At 36.3% G+C, this 13,411-nt stretch overlaps 1 protein-coding gene across 1 annotated transcript; it reads right to left on the bottom strand.

Annotated features, from left to right (window-relative positions):
• Window positions 1–7,891: 7,891 nt before the first annotated feature.
• Window positions 7,892–8,821, bottom strand: LOC103547288 (olfactory receptor 5P1-like). The gene has a single exon (XM_008514395.2). It carries the CDS (start codon window positions 8,819–8,821, stop codon window positions 7,892–7,894), a length of 930 nt encoding a protein of 309 aa, XP_008512617.2.
• Between the last annotated feature and the right edge of the window lie 4,590 nt (window positions 8,822–13,411).

The following is a 13,411-nucleotide window of genomic DNA, read 5'->3' as shown; positions in this document are numbered from 1 at the left end:
CATTCACTTTAATCAAGCTGACATTCAACGGATTCAAAAACAGCGCAGTGAGTGAATTGTGCCAGAGAAAAAGCTTCATTCAGCCATCCATTCATTTATTAATTTTTCATTCCTTCATTTTAAATAATCATTTAAGCTTACTTTGTTCCAGGAACTGTGTGGAAATTAGATGCATAAGGAAAGAGGAAAGACATTGTAGCTGTGCATAAGAAACTTCCAGCATTTGGAGAAAACAAACACTGATTCCGTAACTACAAGTGCTGTGAGTTCTCCAAAGAAAATACACAGTGTTCTACAGGAGGATAGCAAGTGTCCTTAATTTGGTCTTGAGCTTCAAGAAGGCTTCTGAGAGGATGGGAAACATCATTTAGGGTGGTACCTATAGCATAAGAAGGAGTTCCCCAGGTGAAGGGAAAAACACATCCAGGTAGAGGTACTGCATGTGAGAGGGTCCTGAGGTGGCAAAGAAGATGGACGTGTTTAAGGATTTAAAAGAAGATCAATGATTGATTCTCAGTAATTGGGTGTTTGAGGACCACGAGACAAGTGATAAGAGACAAAAATAAAACAGGGATCATATTCAGTGCTTTGTAAGCCATGTTAAGAATTGTTGGCTTTATTCTAAGATCTTTGGGGCATATTAGAAGAAAGTAATCTGTTTATATTTATGGCAATGCTTGGTGTATGGAGAATGAATTGGAAGAGAGGAAGGAGGAAAATCGTTAGGGTTTATATATATATATATATATATATATATATATATAGAGAGAGAGAGAGAGAGAGAGAGAGAGAGAGAGAGAGAGGGAGAGATTTTAATGAATTGGCTCACACAATTGTGGGAGCTTTCAATTCCAAAATCCACTGAGCTGTCCAAGGGACTGGAAATGCCAGCAAGAGTTTATCTAACAGTATTACATCCAAAGGAAGCCTGTCGACAGAATCTCTCTTTTTATAGGGTCTCAGTTTTTTCTCTTAAGGCTTTCAACCGACAGAACAAGGGTCACACACATTATGGAGGGTAATAAGCTTTACTCAAAGTCTACTGATTTAAATGTTAATCACATCTAACAAATGCCTTCACAGCAGCATCTAGACTGATGTTTGGCCAAACAATGGGTCACCATACCCTAACCAAATTAACACATAAAATATGCCATTACGGGAGTACTATTGTAAAACAAATGTATGAGATGATAGCTTGAAATAGGAATACTGACAACAAAAATGAAGAGAGGTAGGAGACAAATACTGGAAATGTAACGTGCAAAACTTTGTAATTCAATGAAGGTGTGTGGAGGGGGGAAACAAATTACTCTCAGGTTTCTGGGGGTTTTTTTGGGGGGGAAGATTAGCCCTGAGCTAACATCTGCTGCCAATCCTCCTCTTGTTTTTGCTGAGGAGGATTGGCCCTGAGCTAACATCTGTGCCCATCTTCCTCTACTTTATATGTGGGATGCCTACCACAGCATGGCTTGCCAAGTGGTGCCATGTCTACATATACGGCGAACCCACCACTAATATCAAACTCAACAGTGAAAAACTGAAAGCTATCCCTTTAAGAACAGGAAACAGGCAAGACTGCCCACTTTCACCATTTTATTTAACATAGTCTTGGAAGTCCTACCCAGAGCAATCAGGCAAGAAAAAAAAAATAGAAGAGATCCAAATTGGAAAGGAAGAAGTGAAACTGTAAATATTTGCAGATGACATGATTTTATACACAGAAAACCCTAAAGAATCCACCAAAAAAACTTTTAGAAATAATAAATGAATGCAGTAATGTTACAGGATACAAAAACAATGTACGGAAATCAGTTGCGTTTCTATACATTAACAACAAAATAGCAGAAAGAGAAATTAAGAATACAATCCCATTTACAATTGCAACAAAAAGAATAAGATATCTAGGAATAAACTTAACCAAAGAGGTGAAAAGCCTATATACTGAAAACTATAGAACACTGTTGAGAGAAATTGAAGAAGACATAAAGAAATGGAAAGATATTCTGTGCTGTTGGATTGGAAGACTTAAAATACTTAAAATGTCCATGCTTCCTAAAGCAATCTACAGATTCAATGCAATCCTCGTCAAAGTCCCAATGACATTTTTCGCAGAAACAGAACAAAGAATCCTAAAATGTATGTGGAACAACAAAAGACCCCAAATATCCAGAGGAATCCTGAGAAAAAGAACAAAGCTGTATTTCAAAATATACTACAAAGCTATAGTAACCAAAACAGCATGATACTGGCACAAAAACATACAGACAGATCAATGGAACAGAATTGAGAGTCCAGAAATAAACCCACTCAACTATGGACAGCTAATTTTCGACAAGGAAGCCAAGAACATGCAATGCAGAAAGGAGAGTCTCTTCAATGATTAGTGTTGGGGAAACTGGACACCCACATGTAAAAGAATGAATGTAGACCATTATCTTACACCATACACAAAAATTAACTCAAAATGGATTAAAGGCTTGAATGTAAGACCTGACACCATAAAACTGCTAGAAGAAAATATAGGCAATATGCTCTTTGACATCAGTCTTAGCAGCATATTTTTGAATACCACCTCTCACCAGGAAAGGGATACAAAAGAAAAAATAAACAAATGGGACTATGTCAAACTAAAAGCTTCTGCACAGCAAAGAAAACCATCAGCAAAGTGAAAAGACAGCCTAATAATTTAGAGAAGATATTTGCAAACCATATATTTGATAAGCAGTCAATATTGAAAATATATAAAGAACTGATCATATATCTCAACAACAAAAAACAAACAACTCAATTGAAAATTGAAAAAATTGATCAACTGAAAAAAATGGGCAAATTATCTGAACAGACATCTCCCCAAAGTAGATACACAGATGGTCCACAGGCATACGAAAAGATGTTCAACATTACTACTTATTAGGGAAATGCTAATAAAAATACAGTGAGTTATCTGTGGGAAATGTGAGAGGATATGAATGTATTTTGACATGTGGTAAATATATAAATAATTGTGGTCAGAAGGATTGTGGTAGACTGGAGATGCTTGCAAAGTCTTTCTACATCTCTTTGAAAGGTGCAGTCTAATTTCCCTCCCCTAGAATATCATCTGGCTTTAGTGATTTGTTTTACCAACAGGAGACAGTGGAAATTATGTTCTGGGTCTCTTGAGGCTGGTTGTAGGAAGCACTGCAGCTTCCTTTTTAGTTTCTTGCGACTATTGCTGTTGGAGTCCTGAGCCACCATGTGAGAAATTGATCTTTTGGTGAGACCATAGGGAGAGACAGACTACATGGAGAAGGACCGGCCTTCAAGCCATCCCTGCAAAGCTGCTGGTATCCAAGTGGAGCCACCTTGGACTCTCTTCAGATGCCATCTGAAAAGCACTAAGTGACTCATGTTAATGTCATGTGGAGCAGAAGAACCAATGTCATGTGAGGCAAACCCTATCTGAATTCCTGACTCACAAAATAATGTAATATAATAAAATGGTTTTGTTTTAAGCCAATAAGTTTTGAGTGATTTGTTACAGAGCAATAGATAACCTGAACATCATCTTTCCTCAACCAATAAATGACATTCCATTCACATTTACTGAGTAATCTAAGCCAAAAATTTCTGAGGATCCCCTCAACTCATTTTCTTAATTTTTAACCTCCCACACTAATCCATCAGCAAGTCCTGTCTGGTTCTTTAATTAAGCTATATCTTGAATATGTTGATTTCTCTCTAACCACACTGCAGTCACCCTAGCCCAATGCATCATCATCTCAGATCTTGACTACTAATCTCACTGGTCCTCTGCTCCCATTTTTCCCTTTTATAGTCAATTTTGTATACAACAAAAAGTGATGTTTAAAAACATACAAAACCTTAGATTATAACTATTTTTAAAAATCATTTAATGACTTCCCATTCCTTTTAGAGTAAAATCCAAACACTTTTCCATGGCCTATGAAGTTCCCCATAATATTATCCTTTTTGAGTACCTCTCTCCCCCTAGTTTACTATGGCCTCTTTATTTCTTGAGATTATCAGGATCTTTGCAATTCTTGTCTTCTGTCAGGCAGCTTTCCCCCACTCTCCATGTCAATAGGTCTTCCTCAATTACTTTCCACTCACCTGTCACCTCCCCCAGTGGCCATCCTTGTCACTTTCTCTAGATAACACCACCCACACCACCATAGCTATGATATTATACATGATATGATACAGATATGTATATGATACATAGATATGATACATCATATCAACCTAATTTACTTATCTCTTCCACACCACTTGTCACATTCTGTATTTGTAATGTTTGTTTATTCACGAGTGTCTCCCCACCAAAATCCAAACTGCATGGGAACTCTGTTCTATTCATCAACATATCTTCAGCATTTACTCAATTCCCAGAATATGATAAAAGCTCAACAAATATTTTTGAAATGAATGGATGAATGGCAATTCCATATCTACCTGTAAAATGACTTCAAAGCCCTGATCAAATATTCCTCAGACTTTGAGATGACAATGTCAGGAAATTGTCAATGTTTGAGGCCTCCTTCTCCATCTTCTTCCTGAATTATTCAAAACATGCAAAGTATATATAAATCTGAGTAGATCTGGAAATTAACGTTTGTCATTGGCTCTTGACTGAAATTAATTCCCAATTAGCAAAGCTCAAATGATACCTGAGGTAAAACAGAAGACCTATGAACACTCTGACATCTGAGATATGGGTCCACAGTGTGCAAAGGAAGAAAGTCTTTACATTCAGGACTTTAGAGTTCATATAACTGAAGGTCTGAGATGTCATGGGACTCAGAGTGCACCTCAAATTGTTACAGAACAATTGGAAGTATTGTTTATTAAAAATTCAACATGACGTTAATGCCTCAAAAGAGGCTCAGAGCAAGAGATGATATTATCTCTTAGCTCAATTATACCAGATGGCTGAAAGAGCTAAGGCATATATTACTGAGACCATTCCTGTTTTTAAAAGTTAACAAGAGCAAATGGAAGCCTATGTACCTAAATAATGTCGCCCTGGGAGACCTTTTCCTATGATATGATGATAGGCTGAGTAATCATTAATGACTCAATGGGATTCTAGTAATGTGCCAGTATCTTTAGACTCTTACAATCATTTTGCTATGAGGGGTCTGTAGCCACACATCAGGAGGTAAACTGTGGCATAATAGAAATATATATCTGGTCTCTGCCCCCAATTTCTGACACAAAGCTTCTAAAACTCCTGTAATTTTCTGAGTGTTAGGGGTGCAAGGAGAATCTTTTGCTCTAACATTTCATCTTTGACCCTGGTTCCTGACACAGAGCTCCCAAATCCCTTGGAATTTCTTGGGTGATAGGACTGTCTTTTGTTCTAAGAAGGGGATTCTTGGTAGGTTCCTGGATGGCTTCAGGATGGGGGCTGGTGATCGGAAAGACGAATCCATGATTAGAAGCTTGGAATTTTCTACCTCACCTCCTAATCTGCAAGAAGGAGAGAGGGCCTGGAGTTTGAGTTAATATCAATCATGTTGTTGTTAGTGCCCTCGAGCCAATTCCCACTCCTAGCAACCCTGTCTATAGCAGAGCAGAACCCTGCCCGGTGTTTTTGCAGCATCCTCTCACCCTCTAGTGCTATATAGACAATGCTTCACTGCTATTCATAGGGGTTTCATCACCAATTTTTTTGAGGGATGTGGGTGGCTAGGTCCTTCTTCCTAGTCTGTCTAAATCTGAGAGCTATCCACCATGGGTGACCCTGTTGGTATTTGAAATATTGGTGGCCTGACTTTCAGCATCACAGCAACACACAGCTGCAACAGTATGACAACAGACAGACAGGTGGTTGGTTCCCTGACAGGAAACGAACCTGCACCGCTGTGGTGAGAGTACCAAATCTTAACCACTACACCACTAGGGCTGACATCAATCATGTAGCCTCCATAAAATTCTGACACTATGGGATAGAGAGCCTCCAGGTTGGTGAACACATCCATATGCAAGGAGGGTACTGCACTCCAACTTTATGGTGATAGAAGCCCCTGTCCCGGGGACCCTTCCAGACCTCCTGTTATGTATCTCTACATCTGGCCAGTTATTTGTATTCTTTATATCTTTTATAATAAACTGGTAATGTAAGTAAATGTTTCCATGAGTTTTTGTGAGTGATTCCAGCAGACTACCAAACCTGGGAGAGTGTTGCGGGCCACCTTGGACAGGAATGTGGGTATCCTGGGGACTCACTACTTGTAATCGGTGTCTGAAGTGAGAGAAGACTTGTGGGACTGAGTCCTTAAACCTGTGATGTCTGACTCTACCTCCAGGTTAGTGTCACAAATTAATTAAAAGAAGGGCATGAAATCAAAGTTTGGATATTTAGAAAATATTGGCTTTCCAATTGGTTGGTATGAGGGAAAATCACCACACATTTAATGTCAGAAGTGTTGTAAGTAGAGAAACAGTTTTCCTTTACCCATTATTTAATCAATTCATGTGTTTTAATTTATCCATGTTATCTTTTAATCTCTTTAGACTTTGCATTTTCCACTTAAAATTTGCAATATTTTAGATACTCTACATTTTTACTTACCACTATATTATAAACATTTTCCATTTCATTAGATTATTTTTTTATATCTACTAATCCTCACATTTCTCACCCCATTATGCTGACTTTATGATCTAAGTCTTGCTTTCCAAAGCTCTTAACAGTTGTCTCAGTATTTTCTGAGAGTCAGGAGTTCTTGTACTCCAAAAAATCTTTCCTCACTGTTTCCAGTCTCATGGTGATGATGTAAGTGAGGAAAGATCATTACCCATTAAATACATTTAGTATAATCTGTGACAGCATTTCTAGGTGTTTTTTTTATGGGTTCTAATTTCCTTACATATCTAGACTTTGGAACTATGATTGCTGTTACAATAATTGCAATGTTTAGAATTACAACATACCCTTTTTAATTCCTACAAATAAAGAAGACTACATTATGTCAAATGGGACTGTTAACATGTGTTTAATTACAGATAGACTTCCAGTCAAATTATGTGATCATGGTACCCAGCCCTGATTTCCTAAAAGGTAGGAATCAGTGCAGTTTTCCCATCATCATTCTTTTGTTGGAGTCTTCACAACCTAGACATTCTTTGGGGTAGAGTTTGTTCAAAAGAATGATACACAGTAGTAGCTTAGGCTTGATTACTGTGCTCAAGTCCTCTAGAACAGTAACAGTGCTAAAGTCATGAGACCAATTGCATTATTACTTCTATAGATTAAGTGCATGGAATCAGAAGACTTACTTCCTCTAGAATCAGAGGACTTGAGTACACACCTCTCTGGGGAAACTATTGGATCTCCCTAAGACTTAGTATTCTCATCTGTAAATTGAGGTAAACTAAAATACCATCATGAAATTGCTGTGATAACTAAATAGAGAAGCGTAGTGGTTTTGGACCCAGACTTTCTGGATTCAAACACTGACTGCACAACATTCTAGCTGCATGATTTTGAGGAATCTACTTAATGTCTCTGTGCCCCAGATGATTTATTTGTAACAAATAAATAACAGGATTACCTCATAGGGTTTTTGTGAGGAATAAACCAGTTAATACATGTAACACACTTAGAATAGGTCTTGGCACATCATAAAGGCAAATTACTGTTGGTTCAATAAATTAAATTTTAAAAAGTGCTTGGCACCTACCAGTGATCTAAAATAGTGATAATTATTACTATCATTATTACTGATTAAAAGGTCATTCCAAATTAGTTTACAAATGTATAAAAGTGAGAGTTAAAAGAAATGTGATATTAATTTAAACAATCAGCAGCACTTGATAGGTCCTAAGTGTGACATTGGTAAACAAAGCCTTTATAGGTCACCTGAAGTGCTAAGAACGGATCCTAAGAATATATTCTGACAGTTGCCTTTCTCAGAGCCTCCTTTACATTTCTGTTCCTCAGACTGTAGATGAGGGGGTTCAACATGGGGATCACCACTGTGTAGAACAGAGACACCACCTTGTTCTGGTCAGTTGAGTAGCTGGACTTGGGCATGACATAAATGAAGGTTAGAGTTCCATAATAGAGAGTAACTGTAGTGAGGTGGGATGTGCAGGTGGAGAAGGCCTTGTGTCGTCCTTCAGCAGAGTGCATCTTCAGGATGGCGATGAGGATGAAGATGTAAGTGAGACCTATGACAAACACTGTAACCACGAGGATGGAGCCAGACGAAATGAAAGGGATAATTTGAATAATGGAGATATCTGAGAAGGAAAGTTTCAATACAGGGGAGAAATCACAGAAAAAGTGATCTATTTGATTTTGTCCACAGAAAGACAGACTCAATAAACAACTAGTAAATGTCCAACCATTCACACACCCACCTAGATAGGAAGCCCCCACTAAGAGGATGCAGATTCTCGGCGACATATGGGTGGAGTAGAGCAGGGGAGAGCAGATTGCCACATAACGATCATAGGCCATGGCAGCCAGCAGGAAGCACTCGGCTGTCCCACATGTGACCACAAAACAGAGCTGGGCTTCACAGCCAGCAACAGGGATGGTGATTTCATGTCCAAAGAATTCTATAAGCACAAGAGGTGTGACTGATGTGGAACACCCGATGTCCACAAAAGCCAAATGGCTGAGGAAGAGGTACATGGGAGTGTGAAGCTGGGAAGAGCTTTTTATTAAAGAGATTATGCTTATATTACCTACTAAGGTGACAACATAGATTCCTAGAAACATCACAAAGAAAATAACACAAAGTATAGGGTCCTTTGCTAACCCCAAAATGATGAACTCTGTCATGCTGGTGTGGTTTCCAAACATCTCCTTTGTGATTTGTTCCTGTTGAGGAAAATGGGAAAATTCGTTTGTTTTGTGCTTTTATTGCACACATTCCCAGTTTTTTGTGGTTATTCCTCACATTAATTCACAGTGATACATTCCTCTGCCCAGTCTGTAAACATGGTGCTCTACAGAAATTTTTTTTGGTCTCTTTCCTCCTTGCACAGAAGGAGAATGATTCAACCTCACTCTCTATCTCAGTTATATTCCTTTATATATCTAGTATTCATTTCAAAACAACTCCCCAACCTTGACCTCTAGACAGATCTCTCTCCAAAGGTCCAGATCTACAGTTTCAGTTATCTATTGGAAGTCTCCAGTTGGATTTCCAACAGAAATCTCAAACCAAGCTTCCTCTGCACTAAATTCATCCTTTTCCTGGACCACACTTCCTGACTTCTACAGCTGTGAAATGACAGCAGCAGCCACCCAAACTCTCATGTCTGAAACATGGGAGTCATCCTAGCCATCTTTCTCTCATTGTACCACATCTAATAAAATCCTATTCATTCTATCTACATTTAGCTCCCAATTTTATTTCTTTATCTCCTCACTTCCATTCCTAGCATCCTTACTTTAGTTAAGACCCTGGTCATTTTCCTCTTTATTTTATTTATCTGTTACCTTCCTGCGTTCATTCTTATCCCCTTCTTATTCACAGTATATCTGACAAAGTGATTTCTTGCCAAAGTAAAAAGTAGGTGATGCCAAAGAGATTCCTTTAAGTCTTTCAGTGCATTCTCAAGCCTTCAAGATGAAACCCAACCTCTTCAGCACAACACAGTGCACACTTCCTGATAGATACCCTGCATACATCTCTGAGCTTGTCTCTCGGGATATTTCTATCCAACTCTTGCACTCATCCAACCTTCCCGAACCACTTAGAGTCCCTCAAGATGCTATACTCTCTTTAACATTTGCTTCTTTGCTCGTTATCCCGGGTGATTTCTACTTATCCACCAAGACTCATTTCTTTCCAAAGCCTACTCTAACTTCTAAAAATTAGAAGAAAATTTTCCTTTCTGTTCACATCATGCTTTGAAAATGTCTAGATTGCCATTGTATATTCTAGGTTATGGTTTTTGTTGTTGTTTGCTTATTTACATTTCAGTGTTCCCAATTATTAATTACATATTCTCCTCAGTAACTGTGTGTTTCAATTGGAATTTTATCTAGAATTACCTGAGTGTTAGAGATTAGTATAAGTAGAATTGACATTTTTATTATGTTGAGTTTCTTAACCCGGGGCATGGTATGTCTCATTTTGTTTGTGCCCTTTTTTTTTTTTTGGTTCTTGTATTAGTTTTCTATTACTGCATAGAAGATTACCATTTAGCAGCCTAAAACACACACACATATATTGTATACACAAATATTTTTCATTTCTAGTGTACTTTATTCTTTCATATACATTCAAATAACATCCTGGAATTATTTCTTACAACTTATCATTTTCCTTTAGCTTTTTATTGAAGTTCAGGTCGACAGACAACAAATTTTCCCAAATTGGTTTATCTGAAAATACCTTCAATTTTCCTTCCTTTTAAAAAGATAGTTTTATAGTTATAAAATTCTTTCTTGAAAGTTTATTTTCCCTTTTACACCTTTGAATATTTCATTCCAATAGATTCTAGCCTCCATGTTTTCTGATGAGAAATCAGCCATCAGTCACATCACTGTTCCCTGTGTATAATGCGTTCTTTTTCTTGTGTTACTTTCAAGATTTACTTTTTACTGTGGTTTTTAGCACTTAGCTATTATGTTCACAACTAAATGTGTGAGTGTGTGTGTGTGTGTGTTTATCTTGCTTCGCATTCACTGAGTTTTTAGATTTCTAAGTTAATATTTTTGGGGTTTTTTAAACCAGATTTGGGGACTTCATAATTAACTCGTCAAATATTTCTATGGTCTTTCACTCTCTCTTCATCTCTGAGACATTTTTCTTCCTTAGGTACTTGGTTATTTTATGTTATTGTAAAATTTTTAAAGTCATTTTCTAATTGCTTGTTACTGGTGTATAGAAAAATAACTTACTTTTACATTGACTTTGTTTCCATCAATCTTAAGATTTCTTTAATTCTGATCATTTATCTGCACTTTCTTATTTTCTACATAAACAATCACTTCATATGACTTTATTTGTATATATCCAATCATTGTGCCTTTATTTCTTTTTCTTGCCATAGTACACTGGCTGGTGCCATTCATACCAGGAGGAATAGAAATGCTAATAATAGGCATCTCTTACTTGCTCTCAGACACAAAGAGAAATCTTTTGCAGTTTCAAATATAAATAGGTCTTCCTTAGATCAAGTATTTTTTCTTCTATTCCACTTTTGCTAAGATTTTTAAAGCATAACTGGATGTTGAAAATTACCAGTCTTTTCTGAATCTATATACCATCATGTTTTTATTTTTTAATCTACTATGTTTAGAATTCAATTTATTGCTTTTCTAACGTTAAATACACATTTCATTCCTAGAATGAACCCAGCTTTTTCTTAACGTATTATTCTTTTCACATATTGCTGATTAAGTTTACTAATTTTTTTTAAGAAGTTTTCATCCATGCTCATTAAAGGTGGCCTATAATTTCTTTTTTTCTCGTCCTTCTTGAGTGTTAATATCAGGATTCCAGGTGTCATTTTGACTTCGTGTACCCTCTTTTCCATTGTTTCAGGGAGTTTGTGTAACACTGGAATTACTTCATACTTGAATGTCTTTAATATTTGGCAGGACTTATCAAAGGAATCATTCATATGTCCTTTTTCTTTGTGGGAAGATTTTTATACATTAACAAATTTATTCAATGGTTAAATCATTCTTCAGTTACTTTTTCTGTTTTAGTTAGTTTTGATTACTTTATTATTCTAGGAATACCGTTTTATCTAAGTTATCAAAATTTTGCATAGAATTATTCATAATTACTCTATAGTCTTATCAATAGCTGCAAAATCTGTAGTTGTATCCCAGTTTACCTTCTTTATATTGGCTATTTATACATTTTTAAATTTTTCTTGATAAGTCCAATAAAAATCACTATTAAAAACACATATTTGGCATTGGTGGTCTTAATTGCATGTTGATTTTGTATTTGATTAATTTCTGCTGGTAACTGTATAATTCTTTTCCTTCTACAACCATGGTTTTATATTACTATTCTTTCCTACATATTGAAATAAATGCAAATGTTATTCATTTTTAGCCTTTTTGTCTTTTCTAGTATTTCTATTATAAGTTTTCTTCTAAGAAATTATGTACCTGCAGCACAGGGTTTTATATGTAGTATACTTCTTATTATTCCATTTTTTTCTAATTTATATTTTATTTTTGATCCCTAGTTATTTAATAGTATATTAATTCATTTCCAAATAAATGGATGTTTTCTAATTATCTGTTATCGCTTTCTAGTTTTATTGCACTGTATTTAGAAAAGATACTTATTAAAATGAAAATTGTTAAAACTAATTGAGACTTGCCTTATTTCCTGCTCAATTTTAAAAAATATACTATTTCATAAAAAATAACATATTTTTTGCAGTTGGTTGCTGTGTTCTAAATACGTTCTGTATGTGTTTAGTGTTGTCAATTTTGTGGTTCAGATTTTGCACATAATGCTACTTAAGAAAATGATAAAATCAATTATGAAAAATTCAATTATTAACTTTTTCATTTGGTTTAGCAGAGATGAGTTTTAGACTTTTCCCAAGCTGTTAAATTTTTTTATTGACTAAGAAAATTAGAACGTGCCAATAACATTTATGTACAAATGCCAAATAATTCCTATAAAAACCATCAAGTCCAACCAAGAAAATAATTTTTGTTAAGCTTATGTTTTCCTCATAGGCTCAATAAGATTTAGGCATGTAGTTTGGCAAAGGACTTGACAATTTTGCCCAAAAAAAACCCCAAAGGATTCCAAAGTCTATATTAGCACCTCTTTTAAAAAATCCAAAGGTGTTTCATAATTTCTCTGAGAACCCTATATGTGGCATGCAGGGTAGGCAATTCATTTCTCAAATACCCCCACACAGGGTCCTTATGTTCTGCCTGTGATCCAGTACAGAATCATAAACGGTGCATTTGCTCGGAATTCTCTGTGGAGATGACATGGCAGTTAAGATCTCAGACGATGTGTATCATCCTCTTTACAGAGAAAGGTTAACAAAATCCTTTGACTTCTCCAAGGACAAATTGACTTTTGTGAACTTTCTATTCCCCCTAAATTCTGAAAAATGGAATGTCAGCTGTGTCACATGTAACATTGCATATAATAAAAACAACTCTTTAATTATAAAATGCATCTAGACAGGGATGACAGTGTATGAAATATATTCTAATTCATGCTTTGAGTGCAGTGATTCTGATAACCAGAAACAATGCTTGTAGGGACCCTGGAACTATACCTAACAATATTACAAGATGCATTAGTTTCAATTATGGCCATGAGGCTCCCAAGCTAGGATGTGCTTCTGCTGTCTCTTGGGATCCAGTGCAAAAACCTGTGAGGATTATGCTCCCCACAGAGCAATGCCTGAAATAACAGCTGGTGTGGTGAATTTTTCAGTTATG

Source organism: Equus przewalskii, chromosome 6 (genome assembly GCF_037783145.1).
Source record: "Equus przewalskii isolate Varuska chromosome 6, EquPr2, whole genome shotgun sequence".
NCBI lineage: Eukaryota > Metazoa > Chordata > Mammalia > Perissodactyla > Equidae > Equus > Equus przewalskii.
Note: the sequence above shows the minus strand (reverse complement) of the source record. Positions and strands in the feature narration are given on the sequence as shown.